This window comes from Dreissena polymorpha, chromosome 3, assembly GCF_020536995.1.
Source record: "Dreissena polymorpha isolate Duluth1 chromosome 3, UMN_Dpol_1.0, whole genome shotgun sequence".
NCBI classification, from domain to species: Eukaryota; Metazoa; Mollusca; class Bivalvia; order Myida; family Dreissenidae; genus Dreissena; species Dreissena polymorpha.
The window spans coordinates 46383048-46407246 of NC_068357.1; the positions used below are offsets into that span (position 1 = coordinate 46383048).

Consider the following 24199-nt stretch of genomic DNA (forward strand, 5'->3'; position numbering starts at 1 on the left):
CGCTGTGTTGCGACTTCTCGACCGAATTATCAAAAATGACAATGTTTGAGTGTTTAACCCTTACAGTGCGGGAACCGAGTTGTGAAGGCCTTTGCAAACAATTTGGATCCAGATGAGACGCCACAGAACGTGGCGTCTCATCTGGATCCAAACTGTTTGCTATTCTGATAGTATTCTTAAAAAAAAATCGAAGAAAATGCTAATTTTAGAAATTCAGCAGACGACATTTTAGCAGACGACAAATTTCCCAGCATGCAAAGGGTTAAGTTCTTAAGATTAGGATTTACAATGCATTGTGCTAAAAGTGTTAATTGATTATCGATAGAGCCAATTTTTCGCTACGTGTACATGCTAAAGTTGTTGAATTGTATTTTTTACTGCAATGCAACTGGAATCTGATTGATGGCTGTCAGACAATATAAATTTTTGAGTTTGAACCCTTGCGACTATTATTATAATAAATTTTGATTTCAGTCATTTTCGGTTAAACACGCTACATTATATTATCCCAACACCGTTCCAGCCCTCTGTGATATCATGCCGTTTTAAGATTAAATGGTTGGCTTGAAACATTATAATGTATATTAGTATTAATTTTTTAAAGTGGCCTTTTCACAGATTTTAGCATGTTTTGAAGTTTGTCATTAAGTGCTTTCTATTGAAAAATGTAAACATTTGCTCTAAAAAATCAAGAAAAAAGTCAAGAATAAAATTTTTAAAAGAAAAAAAAGTAACCATCAATAGGCCTCGAACCACTGACCCCTGACGTCCTGGCATAAAACATCTCCCACTTAGACCTCTCGACCAACCTTCCTTACACAATGATCGATGTTTTTTTTATACTATATATAATCCATCCTCGAAATTTCACAAAATATAACAACAGTACTCTCCAATGTATTCAATCGTTTCGTGTTGCAACGCTTTACAATTTTCAGGTTTTTAAATCGTCAAAAATGCATATAATAGCTATATTAGAGCATGGAAAATTTTCAGTACTACTGTTTCCTCACAAATATACCTAAATCGAAAATTTGCGACTCTGAAACAACTTTTTTAATTTTTGTCAATTTACCAAAACGTAAAAAGGCCCCTTTAATGGAAAGGTGAATGTGATGGCTGTAGTCATCTATACCATTGCAGCTCCTGTAAAAATGACAACATATTTACTTAATTGTGACGCCGTCTGATAAAGAGGGCTTAATGCATGTGCGGACTGCACAGGCTAATCTGGGAAGACACTTCACGCACATAAGGCCCCATTTTGTCAGAGTGCAATTAAAAATTGATTTAACATAGTAGACGGCGATTCACTAAGCAACTTTTAGGGAGATGTGTTCACTTTAGTGCAATATGTGAATGTATTGCAATTTCTTTACGTTATGAATACGTTGATAAGATATAATATTCCTTTAATACAACTAACGTAATGATTTGTATCACATTGAATGATTTTAAAATGCTGCATAGTGATAAACCTTTTGTGAAAGGTATGGAAATACAGTTCAGTTATATTCAATTCAATATTTTAAGAGAGTTAAACTATAAGAATTAACAGTTTACCATTTGTAGACGTTGCAGACGTTACCCATGGCTGTAGAATCTCCTGCGAACATTCCGGTAAGAATTTCGTAGAGTGATGTACTAAAAGGATATATTAAATACAACGTAAACTTTAAATCTTACATATAAAACATACACATCTTTAGAAAATACAGACGGTTTTGTGTTGAGCCCTCTCTCTACCTTGATACATACTTACGTAAATTAATGATGTAGAAAGTTACAAACACATCCTAAAATATTTAAGTAAAGCGGTTTCCAATCGAGAAATTACCTTCAGACTTTTTACAAACACATCGACTGAACGTCACCCTCTCAATGTTATGTCGGCACTTTTTCCAGTTTTTCGGCCTGTCGTCGTCGGTACAATTGTACATATCATTTTTGCCACAAAAAGAGTTCCACGTGATGTCGGTCTTGAAGCATTTACAGGTCACCTAAAACAGCAGATTATCTAATTAAGTAGTAATATTGAAGGTTTCGAAGAGTATAGACGCTTTGAACCACATATTTGTATACACATTGGTACAATTATTCTACAAAAGCTTAAAATCATCGCATTTGAAAATCGCATCCTGGTCACGTATCATTAATTCAATTGACCAGCGTCATGCGAAAATGGGTGTTATGTCGTATTCGGCCAGCGAAGATCCAGACCTTCCCGCGCAATTGCACAATCTGTTCATGACCCTGTCCTCTATGAAGTCACGCAAGGTTTTATGGTCTCATAAGTGGACGGATACGCAGGTTGATCTGGAGCTACCCTGTCCTCTATGAAGTCACGCAAGGTTTTATGGTCTCATAAGTGGACGGATACGCAGGTTGATCTGGAGCTTCCCTGTCCTCTATGAAGTCACGCAAGGTTTTATGGTCTCATAAGTGGACGGATACGAAGGTTGATCTGGAGCTTCCCTGTCCTCTATGAAGTCACGCAAGGTTTTATGGTCTCATAAGTGGACGGATACGCAGGTTGATCTGGAGCAACCTTGTCCGCTATGAAGTCACGCAAGGTTTTGTGGTCTCATAAGTGGACGGATACGCAGGTTGATCTGGAGAAACCCTGTCCGCTATGAAGTCACGCAAGGTTTTATGGTCTCATAAGTGGACGGATACGCAGGTTGATCTGGAGCTACCCTGTCCGCGATGAAGTCACGCAAGGTTTTGTGGTCTCATAAGAGGACGGATTCACAGATTGATCTGGAGCTACGCTGTACGCTATGAAGTCACGCAAGGTTTTATGGTCTCATAAGTGGACGGATAGGCAGGTTGATCAGGAGCTACCCTGTCCGCTATGAAGTTAGGCAGGGTTTTGTGGTCTCATAAGTGGACGGATACGCAGGTTGATCTGGAGCTAACCTGTCCGCTATGAAGTCACGCAAGGTTTTATGGTCTCATAAGTAGACGGATACGTAGGTTGATCTGGAGAAACCCTGTCCGCTATGAAGTCACGCAAGGTTTTATGGTCTCATAAGTGGACGGATACGCAGGTTGATCTGGAGCTACCCTGTCCGCGATGAAGTCACGCAAGGTTTTGTGGTCTCATAAGTGGACGGATACGCAGGTTGATCTGGAGCTACCCTGTCCGCTATGAAGTCACGCACGGTTTTGTGGTCTCATAAGAGGACGGATTCACAGATTGATCTGGAGCTACGCTGTCCGCTATGAAGTCACGCAAGGTTTTATGGTCTCATAAGTGGACGGATACGCAGGCTGATCAGGAGCTACCCTGTCCGCTATGAAGTCAGGCAGGTTTTTTTTGTGGTCTCATAAGTGGACGGATACGAAGGTTGATCTGGAGCTTCCCTGTCCTCTATGAAGTCACGCAAGGTTTTATGGTCTCATAAGTGGACGGATACGCAGGTTGATCTGGAGCTACCCTGTCCGCTATGAAGTCACGCAAGGTTTTATGGTCTCAAAAGTGGACGGATACGCAGGTTGATCTGGAGCTACGCTGTCCGCTATGAAGTCACGCAGGGTTTTGTGGTCTCTTAAGTTGACGGATACGTAGGTTGATCTGGAGCTACCATGTCCGCTATGAAGTCACGTTTTGTGGTCTGATAAGTGGACGGATACACAGGTTGATCTGGAGCTACCCTGTCCGCTATGAAGTCACGCAAGGTTTTATGGTCTCATAAGTGGACGGATAGGCAGGTTGATCAGGAGCTACCCTGTCCGCTATGAAGTCACGCAAGGTTTTGTGGTCTCATAAGTGGACGGATACCTAGGTTGATCTGGAGCTACCCTGTCCGCTATGAAGTCACGCAAGGTTTTGTGGTCTCATAAGTGGACCTATACGCAGGTTGATCTGGAGCTACCCTGTCCGCTATGAAGTCACGCAAGGTTTTATGGTCTCATAAGTGGACGGATAGGCAGGTTGATCAGGAGCTACCCTGTCCGCTATGAAGTTAGGCAGGGTTTTGTGGTCTCATAAGTGGACGGATACGCAGGTTGATCTGGAGCTAACCTGTCCGCTATGAAGTCACGCAAGGTTTTATGGTCTCATAAGTAGACGGATACGTAGGTTGATCTGGAGAAACCCTGTCCGCTATGAAGTAAGGCAAGGTTTTATGGTCTCATAAGTGGACGGATACGCAGGTTGATCTGGAGCTACCCTGTCCGCGATGAAGTCACGCAAGGTTTTGTGGTCTCATAAGTGGACGGATACGCAGGTTGATCTGGAGCTACCCTGTCCGCTATGAAGTCACGCACGGTTTTGTGGTCTCATAAGAGGACGGATTCACAGATTGATCTGGAGCTACGCTGTCCGCTATGAAGTCACGCAAGGTTTTATGGTCTCATAAGTGGACGGATACGCAGGTTGATCTGGAGCTACGCTGTCCGCTATGAAGTCACGCAAGGTTTTATGGTCTCATAAGTGGACGGATAGGCAGATTGATCAGGAGCTACCCTGTCCGCTATGAAGTCAGGCAGGGTTTTGTGGTCTCATAAGTGGACGGATACGAAGGTTGATCTGGAGCTTCCCTGTCCTCAATGAAGTCACGCAAGGTTTTATGGTCTCATAAGTGGACGGATACGCAGGTTGATCTGGAGCTACCCTGTCCGCTATGAAGTCACGCAAGGTTTTATGGTCTCAAAAGTGGACGGATACGCAGGTTGATCTGGAGCTACGCTGTCCGCTATGAAGTCACGCAGGGTTTTGTGGTCTCATAAGTGGACGGATACGCAGGTTGATCTGGAGCTACGCTGTCCGCTATGAAGTCACGCAATGTTTTGTGGTCTCATAAGTGGACGGATACGCAGGTTGATATGGAGCTATGATGGCTGCAAAAAACAACATAACCATTTTCGCATTTAGATTATCAATTAAACATAAAGGATAGTTAATGTGTTTGAAATAAAAAAGACAGCCCATGGCAAAGTTCACGAGTGTCCTCATCGACTGATGGATATTAGTCTTCTTAACAATGGATGGTTACTAGTTTTAACTATCTGCCAAAACAAAAAAGATGTGACTGTTTCTGTATCAATTTCTCATATTCGCACAGAACCACTTTAAAGGTCAAACATATATGTTACAATTTACACAGATCAAATTTAAACACACAGGTTTATTGGTTTATATGCACGCATCACGCGTATGCTGTTTGAAGAAAAGTAAAAAAAAAGAGCTTAATATATGCTTAAACGCTGGGAGGGGCAAAAGACGAGGTATGTCACTTCTCATAACACGAACAGCAATGGTTTTGACATATTTTCATTTTCATTGCAAAGCTGATCATAGTATACAATGGTACCAAAGCAAATGTGTGTGTTCTTAAAAAAGATAAACCATTCATTTGAAGAAACCCGCATTTCCGCGCAACATAAACAACCGTTTCTATTTTTTGTGTAGTAAATGTCAATTGGGTTTGGGCTTGTCTTCCTTATAAAATGAGGTACTGTTGACCTTTAAATGTCAATTAAGCAATATATTTTATAATAGACACGCCATTTTGAAAATGCAGATTAACAAAATAACAGTCACCATAAAAATATATATCAATATAAAAATATATAGTTTTAAATAGTATGCACAACCGACGATTTACCCGAAAATAACCTACATGCAATGGCTAACATACACTAACATCAACGTATCAAATGTTACTGTCTGGCATGAAGTTACTGTCTGGCATGAACGTATGGCAATACCCAGACAATAAGTAGAGAGAAGACAATTTTTGTATTCAAACAAGATCTACGAAACAAACCTAGTGACAATAATTACACTTGTTGTTCTAAGCTTTCAATCACTCGATTAAAATAAGCCTCGCTTTGAGAAAACCAGGCTTAATGCATGTGCGTAAAGTTATGTCAGAGATTAGCCTGTGTAGTCCGCACAGGCTAGTCAGAGACGAAACTTTGCGCTTTTATGACATTTTTTTCATTTAAAGAAGGGTTCTTCTAAACGAAATTAAGTTAACGCGGAAAGTATTGACCCTCATCAGCCTGTGCGGACTGCAAATGCCTATTTTGGACAATATTTTACGCACATTCATTAAGATCGGTATGCTCATAAATGGTATTGTCACAAGCATCACTAGATTCAGACTGGTTTCCTTAACTTACAGTCTCATTCATTCGAGTCTCACAAGTGTCTCCGGTCCATCCCACCGGACACGTGCATTTTGGTTCTTGCCTATGATCTTCGCAAAATAATTTCCCGCGGTTGCGACAGTGATTCTCCGGACGCATATGCAGCAACGTGCAACCTGAAGGAAAGGAACAAAATGCATCCCAGTTGTAAAATGAGCCTCGTTGAGGGAAAACTGTGCCTAACGAATGTGCTTAAAATGTGCGTGAAGTGTGCGTGAATTGTGCATGAAATGTGTGTAAAGTGTCGTCCCATATTAGCCTGTGTCGGACGACGCTTTCCGATTTTAAGGAATTTTTCGTTTAAAAGTAGTCCCTCTAAGCCAAAATCCAGTTTATGTGGAAAGTGATGTCCCTGATTGAACAGGCTACTGTTTTGCGACACTTTAAGCACATGCATTAAGTCCTATTTTCCCAGAATTCGACTCAAAACTATCGCCTTTGGAACGCCGGAAGAGGCTATAGGCTGTAGTTTGAGGTACTAATATCTCAGCGTTAGTAGATATCTTCGGCAGATCCGTATTTAAAGAAACGAAAGCGACGAAACTCTTTACACTGCATAACAGCAATCAAACAGCGAGGCTTACACTTAATTGTGTCTATATCCTCTGTGCAAGGCGATTGTTTGCCCAGATTCTCAACCATGCTGCTGTAGTTCCAACACGCGCCGCTGCAGTTCATACACTTGCCGATGCAACCCCAGTTAGGATTAGCGGTACAGTTGTGATAACCTAATAACATAAATATAAGCATGGTAATGACAGAATAACAACATTACCTACTAAGTAATATTTTATTCAAAACAACATATTTTACACCTTATTATCACCGTTATTTTATGTATCATAATAAGGATAACTATATTGATTATTATTTGTAATCATTATATTATGCTGATAATAATGATGCTTTTACTGTGAGTAAAATGTTGTCCCGGATATAAAAATGGTAAACAGATTTTTTTGTTAAATTTATCTAAATCCTCATGCATGAGCTAACCCTTCTTTTATATTGCATCATTTATTGTATTTATGTGCAATAATTTCAGCGCAAAGATTATTAAATCAAAACAACGTAAGAAGCACATTAATGTTACATAGCGAAAGATAATCACGCCAAACATACCTGTATGGAATTTATAGCGTCGGCAATCATTACCTGCAATAATTAAATATGATCACTGTACCGTTCTCGTATACATCGCAAGGCATGTTAGAAAGGACAATCTACCCTACCAGGATCAGTTAAAATACATTTTGTAGCAATTGTTTGACCCGATTTACCCAATTGACCCATCTAGATGACTTTACAACGATAATGAATTTAGTAAATATATCTATTATCGTAAAAAACATCTAAAATACGTAAAATAAAAAAAGGTAGATATAACAATATCTTTTTTTTTGCTGCTTATCATCTTTAATTGATTTTTAAATTAGATCCACCAATCATTTTATAGATGTGAGTTATTTATGTTTTTGACAAAGTTCATCAAGTGAACATTGCACAAGGAAGTTGTATTAGGTTCTACCAAAATGATATCTATTAGACACAACAATGTGTTTACATGATATTTTAATTGCATCCATCGCGGACATTGGTAGGATGATAACTTTTTGGTTTGTTCAAAATTTTCAAATCCAGGACACAATATAACAATACAAGTTTACAGTACACAATATCAAGTTAAAGTTTACCATGTTCATCCTAAATGATATACTTTGCGATTGACATGTTTATTAGTCCAATCGGAATAATATAGAGCCGATTTTGCAAATATTTATAACAAATGTTTAGGTTCGCCATGTTCTATAACAAAATTATTTATAACAGAAAATCGTTTGTCATACCTTCAGTATGTTTTAATGCTCCAACAGAGGCATTTACAGTCAATTTGCACTTCCTGCAGTTAACTCCTTTACACGGACTTCCTTTAACGTCGATGCTGTATTCTAAAATAGAATTATTAACCCCGTAATTGTACATGCATGAACATTTAAATGCTTTACAACAATGAGGCAACTTACTGATATGAATTGTTTTACAATAACAATAAAATATTACAAACAGCATCTACTTTAGTGTTTTTTAAGATTATATGAGTCACGTTATACAAAAATGTGTCTTATGCAATACGTGCAAAGTCTGGTCTAGAGCTAACCTTTCGGCTAATGAGCTCACGATAGTTTGCGTAACTTGAAAGCGGAGAGCGTAGTTTCTAACCTAATTTCGCAATGACATGCAACATAAGACATCGTTTAACATGACGTGGGTCATATGTCAGTGCTTCGTTATTGAATTAACTGACTATTGATTTGCGATCTATAACACTTATCAACACAAAATGGTTCGATAAATAGAGAATACATGGTTTCTTACTTATGTTAACAGACTGATATCGGATGAGGATGATATCGGTAAAGGGAATACGAGGTTTAACAAATATATTAACAAATAAAGTTTAAAAAGTTAAATGAAACCTCGCAAACATTTGGTGGTTTACAGATTTGCACGATGTGAACATGAGCCTGACTGATGACGTCTACAAGGATCGATTGATCATTGCCAATACGAAAGAGTTCTAGATTCAGTAACATAAAATAACCATTAAGACTATATTTCACTAGTGAAAATATTATTTTCTATGATCACTGGTGAATTAAAATCAATTTTCCACCGAATCCAACCAAGTTTCTTTTTAATTTATGCTTTTTGTCACCGTTTATTTTTGTTAAAGAGTTAAACTGAAGAATTTTGCTAAAATAATGACGTCATTTCGTTAAAAAAAGGACGTCATTTCACAGTAAAACAGTGACAACTTTCACTGTTATTTTTCACTGTTTGAAACAGTGAATTATCAGTTTTAATTCATTGATATTTCTCTTTAAGCCACAGGACAGCATAGAATAAAAAAAGTGTTCATTGTCGAAAGTCTAATACGAATTAGCCGCGTTCTGGAAAAAAACAGCGAAAAACATTTACGAATGTGCGCATAGTGTCGTCCTAGATAATCCTGGGCAGTCCGCATAGGCTATTCAAAGACGACACTTTTTGATGTTATGATATTTTTCGTTTAAAAGAAGTTTTAAAGCAAAAATCCAATTAAAGCGGAAGGTGTCGTCTCGGATCAAGCTTTGCTGTCCGTTTATATGTCAGAACCCGGCTTAAACAGTGCTAGGTCATTGGACCGCGAGGACCACACACCCACCAAAAATGCGTACATGAACAATAAATGTAAGCATACACTCCATCGTTTCCATTAGTTTAATTTTCCTTTTGAACAAAATATAGAAATAGGAAAAAAAGTAATTTCAGTCAAACAGTTACGCCGAAAAATTAATAAATTCTTACTGATATCTCCTGCCAAAGTTTTTGGGACGCATAGGAAAATCAACAACGCCACGTTGACGAGGTTGGAGATACGTGTACACTGAAATAAATGATTGGAGTCTCGGTCTGTGAAATCTGGGCTTAAAGCATTTGCGTAAACTGTCGTTCCAGATTAGCCTGTGCAACCCGCACAGGATAATCAGGGACGACACTTTCCTCCTTAACTGGATTTTTTTGTGTAGAAGCGGAATTAAAAAAACGCACATGCATTAAGCCAATTTTCTAAGAACGAGGCTCATTGGTCAGTCAGAGAAGAAGCAAATCAAGAAGTCGGAACTTAAAACCATCATTTTATTTAGTTAAAACCATACGTGCGGGAAAGACATCGATACGTAAGATCAATTACACCGGAAATAACATAATATCAGTGCAAATTCTCATTAAGTGCTTTTGATCTCAAGAACAGACTTTTATTTATTTTTTCTGCCATTATGATATTGTATATAAGAAAGCCAATCAAACTAGGTAACAATTCGGTTGATCTTCCCATAATACGGATTAAGTGTTCCTTATGTCAACCCGTTAGTAGAGCAAACTGTCTCAAACAGCTCGCATATTTAGGGGGGTAACTGGTCTCCGATCATAAACAGAGAGTTTCGCATACCAAAATGTCTGTAAGGTTCTGAAGATTGGGAAATGATTTTTTTTTTCAAAAGTGCTGGGAGGCTGAGAAATCCAAGATGGCGTCCAAGATGGCGGCAAAAAAAAAGAGAAACATGAAAAAATGACTTTTTTCGTACATGTTTTTTATCTGTTTAAACTGTCATAAATGTTAGTTTTAGTATTCACATTGTGATTCCATGGAAATATGTTGTAAATTAAGAGTGAATATGTATTTTTTCATAAAAATTAAGATTTAAAAATAAAAAAATATGTGAATGTGTGTTAGTTGTTTAACATATATGTTCAAATTCAATACGTGAAATGAAGTTTTCATTACTTTTTAATGTCAGATATAATAATTAAATACAAATAAACACAAAAGCTTTAAACAATATGTTCCAATATGTTTAATTTGTTTTGGAAGCACCATACAGTGGGTGGGGCGAATGAATATGCACTTCAGTTAGCCATATCCTGAGGTTCTTAGCAGCGCTTTATCATATCCGGGTTTTGTTTGCTCAATGTTTTATAAATAAAGTTATATTTATTATTATGGTGTGAACATTTGAACAATCTGAAATATGCACAAGATTACAATTTCAATATGGCAGCCAAACGAGTAGTCAAGATTGCTGACAAATTATCATACGTGTGTTTTAGTGTTAACCAAAGATATATTCAATACAATATAAACACAAAAATAATTTTATTACTAGTATAAACACGAAACAGTTTGTAACCCATTAATAAACATCCATTCAATTTTATTTGATTCATATGGAAAATAGGTATACTTTGTTATACAATTATTACTAAGTTCACACTGTGTTAAGTATACAACATAGTCATACGTTTACATATTTTGTAGCTTAATATAAAGATGAATTGTGTATAAACCATTGTTGTTTTATCAAATTATCATCATGACATGAAACTACATCATAGACAGTTTGTAAAACTATACATTCATTAACAAAGTTATATATACACATTCTTATAAAAATACCTTTAATACTGATAAAAACAAAAACAAATTCTCAACAATATATTCACACTATAAACGAGATAAGTCTTCACTGGAAATACAATTATATAAACAAGCTTTCCTATCCTATTTGTGTGACATAATTCTCTTTAACATCAAACATTGCCTAACTCTAGAATAATATATTAATATAAAATAATGTCTTTCTCAACCTCACAATTTGAAACAGTGAAAACATGAAATTATTTTTATCGAAACATGAGAAGCATGTTTGCACAAAACAGCGTAGAACATATTGGTAGTCACTTTTTAAATATAAATTCGGATGTAAATGTTAAAATATGTGTACATGTAATATCATCTGTCTGTGTGTTACCACTGCAACAACAGGCTACAGTACATGGTTGATGATTTGCTGAACAAACACACGTTTCATCACAAACCAAACACTCGCATACTAAGTCATTCAGCAACTCTGGTGCTGCAGCGGGCTGGTTCATCAGCTTTGGCATAAGACCTGCCTCAGTTCCATCACATTCATATCCAAAGTCTGACAAGACAGGACGGTGGTGTTGTGGGGTGGTTGCATGTCGCCATATCCATAACTGAACCACACATCTAAGTAGATGTAGAGTGAAACTGTCTTCAGTCGGTGGAAGGAGTCTTGGATGTACAGAACTCTTAGCCTTGGTACATCTTGACTTATGTAGAGTCTGTTTGTTTTTGCCTCCATACAGGTTTATTACAAAGTTGGTACATGTTGACCTTTGTTACTCCGTCAACACAAATTCCTCGCCCATATCACGCAGTGGTTGATATTGGTGTGCTTTATCAATTAACATCTTGAACACCTTTCGTTTCCCCTTACCATAAAAACCACTATGTGTCACACCTTGTGATACAGTATACGGCAAGGAGAATATTGCTCTGCTCCGTGGTGATTTTCTCTTTCAAATTGTGAATTGGTATAAAACGTCTACACTCAGTGTGGGCAGTTACTCTTCCAGTTGACATGTAAATGTATGGGGCACCAATGTCCTGGTAATGGTGGAGCAACAGGACAAGTACATCTGTGTCAGGAGAATGAATAACCAACGATGTAGTACCCATATCTGCTTCGTACTTTGCATGCATGATCATCATGGTGTCATCTTCTTTCTGGTTGGTTTTGAGTTCTGTTACAACGAAACAACCATCTATTGTAACTTTAATACAGGCTGCATTTCGACCACCGTTTATATATAGAATTTCGTTGCCTTTCAGTTCATTGATAGTGTGTTCTATCAAGTAACCAGTATAGTATTCAATAAGCCGTTCTTTGTTTGCACCGCTTCTTAAGAACAGCTTCCAATCTTTTGGAACTCGTAGTTCACCACGAACATGAACATTACTTGTATCATTGTTGTTTGTGTCTCCTCTTTCGTGTCTGCTTTCTGCTTTAAGACTGCCGGCATTATATTTGACAAATATAATGTGAATGGCCTTCACTGTGTGTGATATATATCGAGCCTTACCCAAGACGTACGATAGGTAACAAGATGCCATGTCACAAAAAGTGGCTAGCTCACTATTGACTGTCAATATTTGTACAAGCGCCATGCCATCAAATATCACAACGTCAGCGTCCTCTGCAATCAATGATGACACCGGCAATAATTCGTCAAGCTTTTTCATGAAGTCAGACTTCTTGGTTTTGATCATTTTACCTTCATCAGTAAACATACTGAGTGGAACGGTGGTGTTTTCAAATGAATAAACACGATCCGGAGGAATTTTTTTTGTAGGTGTTTATTGCTTACAACCGTTGGAACATTATTGATCCGTTAATGAGTTCTTATTTTTTCTCTGTAGCTTTTTTGTTTTGTTTTGATTCGACATTGTCTTCATGTTGCTCCTTCGCAATGGGTTAAAGAAACTTTTTTTCTGCTGGGTCGGATCCATCAATCTTCTCAACTAATCTCTCCCTTACGAATGATTCAAACATATCTTGACCTTTACTTAAAGAGTTGACCATCGACATCTCCATTTCGTCAGTAGCGTGGGTTTCTGTAGAAAAATTCACAAGTTTGTCAGGAGCTTTCGTAACGTCGAATGGGTCGATGAAATTAGTGTCGAAGATGTTTGTCAATGTATTAACTGCTTTGTTGAACTGTTCCCGTTGACTTCTGGTATCAGTGTGGTGCTTATTTTCCTCAAACTCTCTCACACTACCAATGCTTTCATGGAAAACGGATGAGTACCGCGATGATAATGGACGTGCTAAGAACCAACGAGCAAGGGCATTTTCTCTCATGGTAAGGCCAATTATTCCACCTGATCCTTTGAGGTCTTTGTTTTGTGTTGTTTCGAGGGTATAATCTAACCAAACACTGTTGAAAATTCCGGCGGATAATTTGGCTGTAAATAGGCCTTCCGAAAATGCTTTTTCAACTTCCCTTGGTAGTCTATTCATTTGCAGTATTTGAACCGTGCATATGAAGTCCTATTCAAGGCAAACAACAAGGGCATAAGTTGCAGCTTTGCATGTTGATGCACCGACCAGTTTGGAGATCTTGTTGAAGTATGAAGTAATTTGAGGGGCGTCGATACCTTTGTGAGATATTCATCCCACACAAGAAAAGTTGGTGAGATCTTGCGACATTCCTCTCGGAATTCATCAAGCAGTTGGACTATGTGCGTTGAAATAACTTCACAGAATTGTTTTATTGATGAATCTGTATATTCATTTTCATTCATGCTTCTGAATGTTGACAGCATTTCTGTCACTTCACAATGAATATCTGTAATGTTCCTTTCTCACCACGCTTCAAAGTTTCTAAGAAGTCGGTTATGCAATGCTTCATCGATCAACTTGAACGCCATCAATCCTCTGTCGAAGTCTTTTCCTGTGAGAATATTTGTTGCAGTAACAGGAGCATATAGGCCAGAGTCTGACAGGAGCTGTCGAAGACCAGCTTCTCCGTACAGGAACCCAATTTCAGCGAAAACTGACATTAGCAAATGCATGCCCCCTTCCATAGGAATGACCCCTTTCAAATCGTCGTCCTGACTCCAAACGATTTCAAGGACCTTAGACAGAAGACCAATATCAAAAACCACAGTAATGTGAGACTGGCCTAGAGCGTTCGCAACTTCGTTGGCTCGCAGAAGCGTTGTGTAGACCGTACTATAATCGGTTGGCTTTGACATAACGATAGGGTTGTATGCTATTGTTGATACACTGTTCTGTTTGCCCTTGTCGATTGTTTTGGAAGAAAATATACTCCAGTTTGGTATGTTGTGAACTTCAGATAAATCATCACAAAATGCAGCACCAAGTCCAAATGAGTACATTAGTTTCTTTTATCTTACTAGCTTGACAAAGATGCTCTCTTCAGGTTTGATTTCGTCTATTGTTACAGGACGTTCAAAAACTGGTGTTGGCCTATTGCTGGGCTTTCTGTATGGAACGATACTGCAAAGACTACCGCCTGGTAACTGCTTTATGTTAAACGTTCTGTTAATGGCTTTCGGTAAGCGTGGAATCGTGGTCTTGGTTGCAGAAGTGCTTGTTACAAGTATGCTTGTAATTGCATGCGTTGTCCTTTTCCCATCGACTGTTCTCTCGTTGTGGTCCCAGTTATCAGCGACGGCAACTACAAGCGTCCCACCTTGAGCCTTCGGAAGAATGTTTTCTTGTACGATGCCCCCAGATGCAGTTACTCTATGTGTTTAAATGGCTTGCTGTGCAGCTGATCTTAGGAACAACCGAAGATCGGGATAGGAAATTGAATAGCCGAGAGCATGCATATCTTTTATCAGGTGACGGCTATTGAATTCATTATATAGATGAACACCGAGACCAAGATGCTTTGGTGATGGATTCGAGGTCACCAGGGTTGAAATGTCACACGCTATTGCCAAACATTTCCTGTTATCATTTTCAGATGCTTCCTTGTAACACTTTTTATCAGAAACCAACAAACTGCTCTATACAGTAGTGGATCGACCAAATATTTCTGTGCAGATAGGCTTATTTCATCTGGAGAATAGTATTCATTGTCAAGTTTTAAGCTCTTGTCTTGTATTGTTCGACGCAGTATGCCTACTGCTTTGTGAACGATTGACTCATCTGTTTCAGGTTCTGTTTCTGGTATGAATTCATAAGAACAGTCATTGTCGTCTTGAATTTCTTGTTCAATTTGCTTAGCTTCTCGTATGGCTTCACTGATGGTCTTATGTGACAAACAAACAAGATCAGATTTACCATGATGGTGAACGAAAGATATCTCAGGCCAGATTGAATTGAGTAGTTTCTTAAACGAACTACTCTTGTAAGATTGTGCACTTGTGCAGCCTTCATCATGGGCTAATTGAACGAACCTGACTCTTAAAGTGGACAAAAATATACCTTGTTTTGTACCATTATTTTGTGCTCAAATTCGTTTTTTAATTTCTCTGCTAAACTAACATATAAGTTCTTATTCATGGTTGGCAGATGTGACACAACTTAAGGTGGTGTGTAACCAGTATAGGCATACACATTTTGTTTATAGTACTTTGTAAGGCAACCCTTTTTCCTGTGATACCGTGCATTTACCGCTACCAGATTTCCGTTTGCTACTGTGGTCAACCGATTGATTATAGTTGTATCAATCGTTTGCAATGCAATTTCTAACACTTTGTTATAGATAGAGTTAGCCGGATCCACTGAATCTACAGTTTCAACTAAAGACCAGCTTCGGCTATAACCTCTTCATGAATTATCACGATTCGGATTACAGTTTCCCCACAAATAAAACATTGTGTGTTCCAGTCAAAGTTGCCCCTTGCTGATCTGGTCTTCAAAGGTGTCGCACCGATATTCGCCTGGTTTTCCATCGTCACGTCAACCAATACGTTTTCTAAAATGGCAATTATCTTGAATTGTACATGTTGCCAATACATATTTATTTTATAAATTATACAAACAAAGTTAATACATTTCAACATTGCCCAGTAATAAAGACAAACCATTAATATGATTGTTTATTAAACATTATTAATATGATTTAATATATAACAGTGATGAAAAACTAACCTAATTGCAATACATTTTTAAGCAAGAAATACTTTTGTTAACATAATTACTGTGCTTGTCCCTGTTTTTTATTGTTTTATTAAATGATTCTGATGTGTATATTCTAACTGTTCTTATACAAAGAGCGATTCAAACAGTACATTAATATGCGTGGATGTCATTGTAATATCTCACTATTATAATATATTCTGTGAGCAAAACTTCTCTCATCACATTGGTTTCTTCATTTGTTGTTAAACATGTATGGCAGTCTTTATGATATCTTTATGCACACCTTGTCATTGCCTGTAAGGAAAATATTTTATTAAAAACGATCAACAGCTTCTATATAACAGAACCTTCAAAAGAATAACGACTATTTTAGTGACATATTATTGTATCCGGTAACTAGTGCCTTTCCGACTTCTACTCAAGTTTCTAATAAAATCAATGTGGGACTTGATTAATAGTTGTTTTGCTTTTAAAGACTTTTTTTGTTCTCATGTTTAATGCATCATCCCGGGGGGGGGGGGGGGTAACTTCCCAATTTTTAGGGTAGGGGTGTCCCGCTGAGACTTCCGAAATGTGACCCATTTTTATACCGGAACTCTGATAAAGTAGATCCATTTTGATACAAGATTTATGAAAAAGCATACCCATTTGTACACGATACCATTGAGAAAGTGTACCCATTTCAATACAAGAAGTTTGAAAAACTTTACCCATTTAAATACTAGAATTTGATAAAGTGGACACATTTCATAATAGAATTTTAATCTCTTTCATATCAATACAGTATACTTATTGAATTTGCTATTATATCTTTCCCGCTACTGAAATTTACTTTTTGATTCCCATTTATATACAAAAATGACATTTATCATACCCATTTTGATACTGATACTTTCAAATCTATATGCATTTATATACAAGCAAATTTCTGATTTCAATACCCATATCTATACTTAGATGCTAAAAACCATACCCATATCTATAATTTTAGTCGAAAAACACACCCCATAAAATCGGCACACCCCTATATACCCGTATATAGGAAGTTACCCCCCACCCCCGGGACATCATTAAACATAAATGGCATTGGATTGCACTTACATCAATACAATAATTTGAGTTTTAATCTAAATTATACAACAAAGGTGATGATTACAATATAAATCACTTGTATTATTGAATGATACATACCAAAATAGTTGCTCTGCATCCAAACATCGATACACAGAAAGAGAAAAGGCTTTAAAAACACATGACCTTTAAAATCTGCAGACGGAAACTTATGACATATTTATATCAAAGGAAAGTAATTGTGAAAAACAGCTATGGGTTAGATAACTGATTAAGCTTTTAAAATAATAAAATAATGTTATTTTAATATTTAAGATGAATGTGAAAGTTAAATGCTGTTGTTTTGTGTATGAAAGTGTTGATGCTGATAAAAGAGAATATAGACAATGTTTTATTAAACATAAGACACTTACCAAAGGTCTATTGATAAATTTCACATTAACCAAACTCGTTAAACTATACAATGGATAATAACCTTACCAAACATGTATAGAGAAGTTTAATTTTTGTGTAATCCCAAATGTCTTAAGTATCATTTGAGGAAATACTTTAATTTCGGTGACTGTTATTTCAGATATTAATATAAATACTGACCATACCCCTTCATTTTAGTAACAAATTAGTCAAAAAAATATAACTTATAACTTTTTTGCAAACCAAAAAAATATTAAATAGTAAGTCGGAAGTATACGCATCATTTATTTCACAAATTAGAAAGGAGAATAAGAAAAGGAAATATTTTTTTCATATAAATAGCTATATCAGTGACTGTCCTTTTTTGGCGGCCATCTTGGACGCCATCTTGGATTTCTCAGCCCCCAGCACTTTTGAACCTTATGATCAATATTTTCACAATCTACAGAACCTAACAAACATTTTGATATGCAAAACTCCTTGTTTATGATCGGAGACCAGTTTGGTGGTACAAACCTCTCCATATTTGCACTAATACGTGGCAATCGATACAATCGTGTAAAAAATAGTTTTGAACTTCAATTGCATTTTATAACAACACACATTCAATTCCCAAACTAGTAACCTGATTCGAAAGACCAAAGTAAATAATTACTCACACAACGCCTCTTATATTGTTTGCTGCCTTGTGAGACTTTGTCCTCCTGCAAGTATACATACATAATGTTAAGATCAATAACAATCACCATATAAAACAGAGTTTACTCTAGGGACTAGGATATAAGGATTTTGTTTTCGTGTGCGTGCGCTGACGGGCAGGTGTGATCGGATAGTCATGTGGTCGTACGTGCATGCGCCCTTGCTAGCGTACAAATATAAACAAAAGGCAACTTCAGCTGGAAACAATCTTACTATAGCTTAATAACACAGATATAATAAACTCTGTCGCTTGCAGCCTCGGCACATATGACAACGCGGATGATACACGTCTGCTGGTAGAATATTGTGTCGTGTGTAAGTGTATCTGCATGTGCCCCATTATGTATGTACCATTGTATTTGAGCAACATGTGTGCGTGCATACGTCTGCATTAGAATATGTGCATGTGTCCTTGCGCAACTGCATTATTGCGGAATGTGTTTGTGACGTGTTCTTTCGATGTCTGCTTTTTGAAGTGTGTTTGCAACGAGATCGTCGTGTGATATTGGCGTGGGCTTGTGTCATTTCTGGTTTCGTTAACATATATGTACGCGCAAATTATGCATTTATTTTAATAAAGGCATTTTGCGAACGGCAAGCATGTCACAAACTTAACGTTTCTTTCAAAACGTGACATTTATAATAGAGTCCTCATGTTATAAACACAATTAAATTCATTTAATTTTGTTTCTCTATTCACCAACTATTTATAATAGATTTAGTGCACGCAATCATTTAAGCAATGTCATAGTTGCAATACTGCATGCATAAACAAATCACGATACATTCCTCTTTCAATTACAACAGTATTTTTTTTAAATAAAACATTAAAACATAGATAAACAATATAAAATATTCTATATCCAGGGATGTAAACTAAAACATAATGATATTTATTACAGTTATTGTTAGTTCCGGTATATTAACTAGCGTGAGAATTTGGTCAATTAAAGGAATTAATGTGGATCAATCGAGTTGGGGTAACATAACATGTAGTAAGGCATTGTACTAATGATTCGATACCGTAAATACATGTAGTTGTAAGAACAGACGAGTCAAGATAAAACATGATGTAAAGCGCATTGGCACTTCGCCTTTTTTTACAAGTTATCAACGCGTATGATGGTTGTGTTGCCTGACTGGCTTTAACTTTAAAACCGATACAACCGAAACCATCTTTCCATTTATGTATTAGTTCACATTACCTCAAGGTTGCTGCTGAGATAACAAACACTCTTCGAGAAAATGTAAGACCCAGCGTTATTTTATCTTTAAAAAAGAAGTACATCTTTTTTGGTACGACAAAAAGCAAGTAAGAAAAAAAATCAAATGTTAGCGTCTTTTCATGGTTACTCATTTAATACCCTGACTTTTATTAATTATTTCACAAAATGTTATAATGTAACAATAACCATACTATATATGTAACAGTAACCACATTGTGTCACTGTCACAGTTCATTATGACACATTTCCAGTTAATACAATACAAAATAAGCTCAGCATTTTCCATAACATCATTTCCGGCCTTTTAAATTGATATCATACAAGAACATGAAATGAACCAAATCCCAACAAAGCAAACATGGCTAATTAAAACATCTTAGCTTTTGACACAGTTATTGACAAAACATGAACATTACAGAATATTTGCCAGTGGCATCGAGAAAGTGAAACCTGAAGTTTTACACCAAAGCACCTCCTAGCTTTAAATTTCAGGTTTTTTTTCGTTTCGTGCATTGCTTATTTCTCCCTTCAGATGTTTCATAATATCAGATCCGTAATACTTTTGTGCCTTGGCATTCTGAGAATTCTGGCAGATTCCTAGAAAGTTCTTCCTGATGGCAATTAAAAAGCACACACGCCTTTCAGCTTTTGTAACTGGAATAGACAAAAGAGCATCAAGTGCTTGTGAAAAGTGCTCCACGTTTGCGCTTGAATTGCGTCAAACAAACGAGCAGCAGGAATAATAAGTTGTTGTTCTGTCCACAATTCGGTCGCTTGATAAAGTGCGTACTTTTTCTGCGAGGAAGCAATTAAAAGTTCGTTTCGTTTATTGGCAAAAACGGCAAAAGCATTGCCTTGGGCCATTAAAAAAAATTAAAACGATTATGAACAAGACACACAGACAAGTATCAAATATATATACACACAGTCATACATACATAAACCCGCATATTATATGACTATTTTTATAATATATATATATATTTATATCAAATACGTATATTCAGAGTTCACACAGCAAGCAGTGCATCACGTAAAATCATAGTATTATGACACTATTAAGCAACGCTTCTGATTTTTCGTTTAGACCTAGATGACAATTAATAAACATATTCATAGACGGCCTGGAAGTACTTACTTGGTATGTTGTCCTAATGTCAGTAAAAGCAGTACAACATAACAAGAAATAGTATTTAGATTCAATAGTGTTTAATGAACATAATCTACACACTCTATTACTGCGATATTTATTTCTGTATCTACCCGTTTCAATTTCTAGATAATGAGAGCTCAGACGTAGTCTTGTAAAGGATATTCTTTAGTTTTCATGTGATAAATAGTATAAATAGTCCTCATATTCAACAGTATTTTTAAATTTACAGTAGTAAGATAACTTAGGCATATTTGATATGGATTCTAACCATGTTTGTTGGAACAGAGTCTTTGGTTGGAACTGATCACGGATCCGTTGTTTCACCTGAGGCAAAATTAATGTTGACATAAGGATTTTCTAAAAGATCACCATTCTCCAGACAATCAAAGTAGTATTTGCATGCTTTAAACTAGCAAAAGGTATTAAGCAATTAAAAATGAGGCGCCCAGTTGTGAGGCATCCAGTTGCAGTCACGTGGATATGTGTTGTTTTCAAATGGATCGATCGTTGGTAAAATGCGCTTTGAATGCTATGCAATATCATATAAACATGACTCATACGTTGATATTCAGCGTACTAATTGAGTTGTTTTGTCAATATCAAAGACACGTGATGCGTCTGATAAGCGTTTTGTGAATGCTAATGATACAAAATACGCAGAAACATGTTACGTGAGTGTGCGCGTGCGTGAATGCGTTAACGTGCGAAGGTTGTCAATTTAAAACAGTAAGGTATTGATGGCAGTCTACTAGCACGTTATTTCGGATAGTCAGAGAAAAAACAAACCCCAATCAAACCAATCTATTACGACGCTGATCAAATCCCTCAATTACACATTAAAATGACGAGCAGACTAATTTAATTATTTAGAAATATAAGCGAAATGGTAAGTATCATATGCATTAGGGAAATTCCTAAGTGATTGCAATGCAAACAATGCGTGTGCACAGATATTGACTTTAGCTCAATCAGAGAAAAATCAAACCCCAGTCAAAAAAAACCTATAACGACGCTGATTAAAACCCTAAATTATACATTAAAATGACGAGCAGACTAATATAAATTATAATTATTTAGAAATGTAAGCGAAATGATCAGTATCATATGAATTAGGGAAATTCTTAAGTAAATGCAAAGCAAGCAACGCGTGCGCACAAATAGTGAAATAGTGACTATCCCTTCCGGCTTATAAGGTACGAAATAATTATGTTATTTCATGAACTATAAAAGCGTTGAATCACTTCTTTTGTTCGACGATTTCAGGATTTAAATAGATCGACTATATACCTTCGTGAACAAACAATAATGGCTTTAAGAATCGGATACGTTTTGCTCGTTTATATAATACGACCATGTTTACGTGCCTCAATTTATTCACAACTGATGGCATTTTGTAATACAGATAAATCAGTTTCGCATGTTGATACAACACAATGAAAATGTAATCTGACACTGTTGATATATTCTAAATTACATGTCTATCCGCGTCTTTTCATTAAAACTCAAACAAAATAACCAAACATTACGCAGTCAAACAAACGTGGTTTAAGTGATAGACTTTTAACTCGAATATCAGTGGTTCATTACATTTTCTTTCTTCAATTCTAATTTTGCTTTTCTGGAACTCGTTAGTTGCGATGTGTGCATGTATCAATTTAAAGCATGTAACGACGAACTTCAATACATGCCAAAATCTGAATTAGGGTCCCTATAAGTACATGTAATCCGTAGTTTTTAGTTGTTCGCGATAGCGGGCAACTAATGTAGAGAGAGTTTTGCAAGTCAGTCTGCTTTTAACTACGCTAGGAACGATAACCACCGCATCTGCCTGTTTGTACTTCACCACTGGTACACTGCAGACAGCGTGTATGTAATCAATAGTGTTTAACATATTGTGCGACGACATTGGCCAGTCTAGTGTTTAACAGCTTGTGCGACGACATTGACCAGTTTATCATTGAAATCTGTACTTATTTGCTGCTTTCATGGAAAACGGGGCTTAATGCATGGCAAATAAGATTAGCCTGTGCACACTGATTAGCCTGTGCAATGCGCACAAGCTAATCAAGGACGACACTTTCTGTTTTTATGGTGTTTTTCGTTTTAAGTGAGTCTCTGGTACTGGGATGACAATTGATGCATTTGCATTAAGCCCTATTTTCCCAAAATGAAGCTTAAATTATCTTTTTTATTAATGATTTGAGTTTTTTTAAATTAAAAGTGATAATAACTTTAAATTTACCTCTCTGACAAGCCAAATAAACAAAATCACTTTTAAATCAAATAAACAACCAATGAGTTCTAAATTGTTACCATGTGGCATTTTTTAGTAAACATCTAAAAGGGACCTTTTCACAGTTTGTCATTAAATGCTTAATATTGATAAATGTAAACATTGGATCTTAAAAGCTCCATTAAAAAAAACAAGAAGAAAATTGAAGAAACCAAAAAAGTTACACTCAACTGAGCTCGAACCACTGACCCCTGGAATAAAAGTATATCGTTTAGACCACTCGGCCATCTTTCATCATACAATGATAGATGTTTTTTTTATACTTTATATGTATAAGCAATCATCGTAGTATGAAAAAGTATAGCGACAACAACAGAACTCTCCAAATTATTAAATCGTTTAATTTTGTCAATTTACCAAAACGTGAAAAGGTCCCTTTAATGTCTTCAGACTTGCAAATTGAACGAGTTCAATACACTGTCAGATCTCACATCATGAATAACTTAGAGTTTTAGTGGTTTCCTGTTAGCCTGGGGCCAGTAGATTTAAGCCCAGGAAACACAATTTCAAAAGTTGGTTACAGTTGGGCTAAAAAGCAGGGCAACTAGCTTTTTCAAAGCTTGAACAACTCAATCCAAATAAACATAGAAAACAAATTGGCGAGTGTGGATCAATTATGCCTAGGAAATGATTCGATTCCGGCTCACAACAAGACATGATGCATTAACAGTCTGTCATGTCGGCAAATTTGTTGCTCAATAATTTAAAGAAAATAGATGAAGTATTAGATACACATAACACAATATAAAGAAGTAAAACTCCAGCTGCTGGAGCAGTATTGAATTCTCATTAAAACAATTTGTTGGTCCTTTATTTAAGGCAAGTGACCGATTGCCCAAACAGTACAAAACAGCACAATACAGCACAATACAAACCAACATAAACACAAAATATGAATAAAGCTGGGGTCACCGCCTTGGAACGGTCAATGCAAAGCATTGGGGGTTTAAACCGGTTATAGAGCGCTCAACCTCACACTTGGCCCAGCAATATTCATAATACATTTAAGTGTAAATAAAATTTAACGTCATAGCATTGTAACTCAAATCAACCAATAATAAAAGGGAATTAAAACGCATTCAATTTAATTACAATTTAATTACTCAATGGTATTGAAGATACCAGAGCAACAGAGTTACAACTTTTTGACGAACGATAA

The 24199-nt window shown here is 36.6% G+C and overlaps 1 protein-coding gene across 1 annotated transcript in view; it reads right to left on the reverse strand.

Moving 5' to 3' along the window:
- LOC127874886 (uncharacterized) overlaps positions 1-24199 on the reverse strand; it is a 35438-nt gene that overhangs the window by 6600 nt on the left and 4639 nt on the right. Inside the window, exons 2-9 of the mRNA XM_052419553.1 lie at positions 18329-18373; positions 9508-9586; positions 8007-8108; positions 7282-7314; positions 6744-6887; positions 6133-6275; positions 1838-2000; positions 1564-1644 (exon numbers count right to left, since the gene is read on the reverse strand). Coding sequence (XP_052275513.1) covers positions 1564-1644; positions 1838-2000; positions 6133-6275; positions 6744-6887; positions 7282-7314; positions 8007-8108; positions 9508-9586; positions 18329-18373 — 790 coding nt within the window. The remainder of the gene's footprint in view (positions 1-1563; positions 1645-1837; positions 2001-6132; positions 6276-6743; positions 6888-7281; positions 7315-8006; positions 8109-9507; positions 9587-18328; positions 18374-24199) is intronic.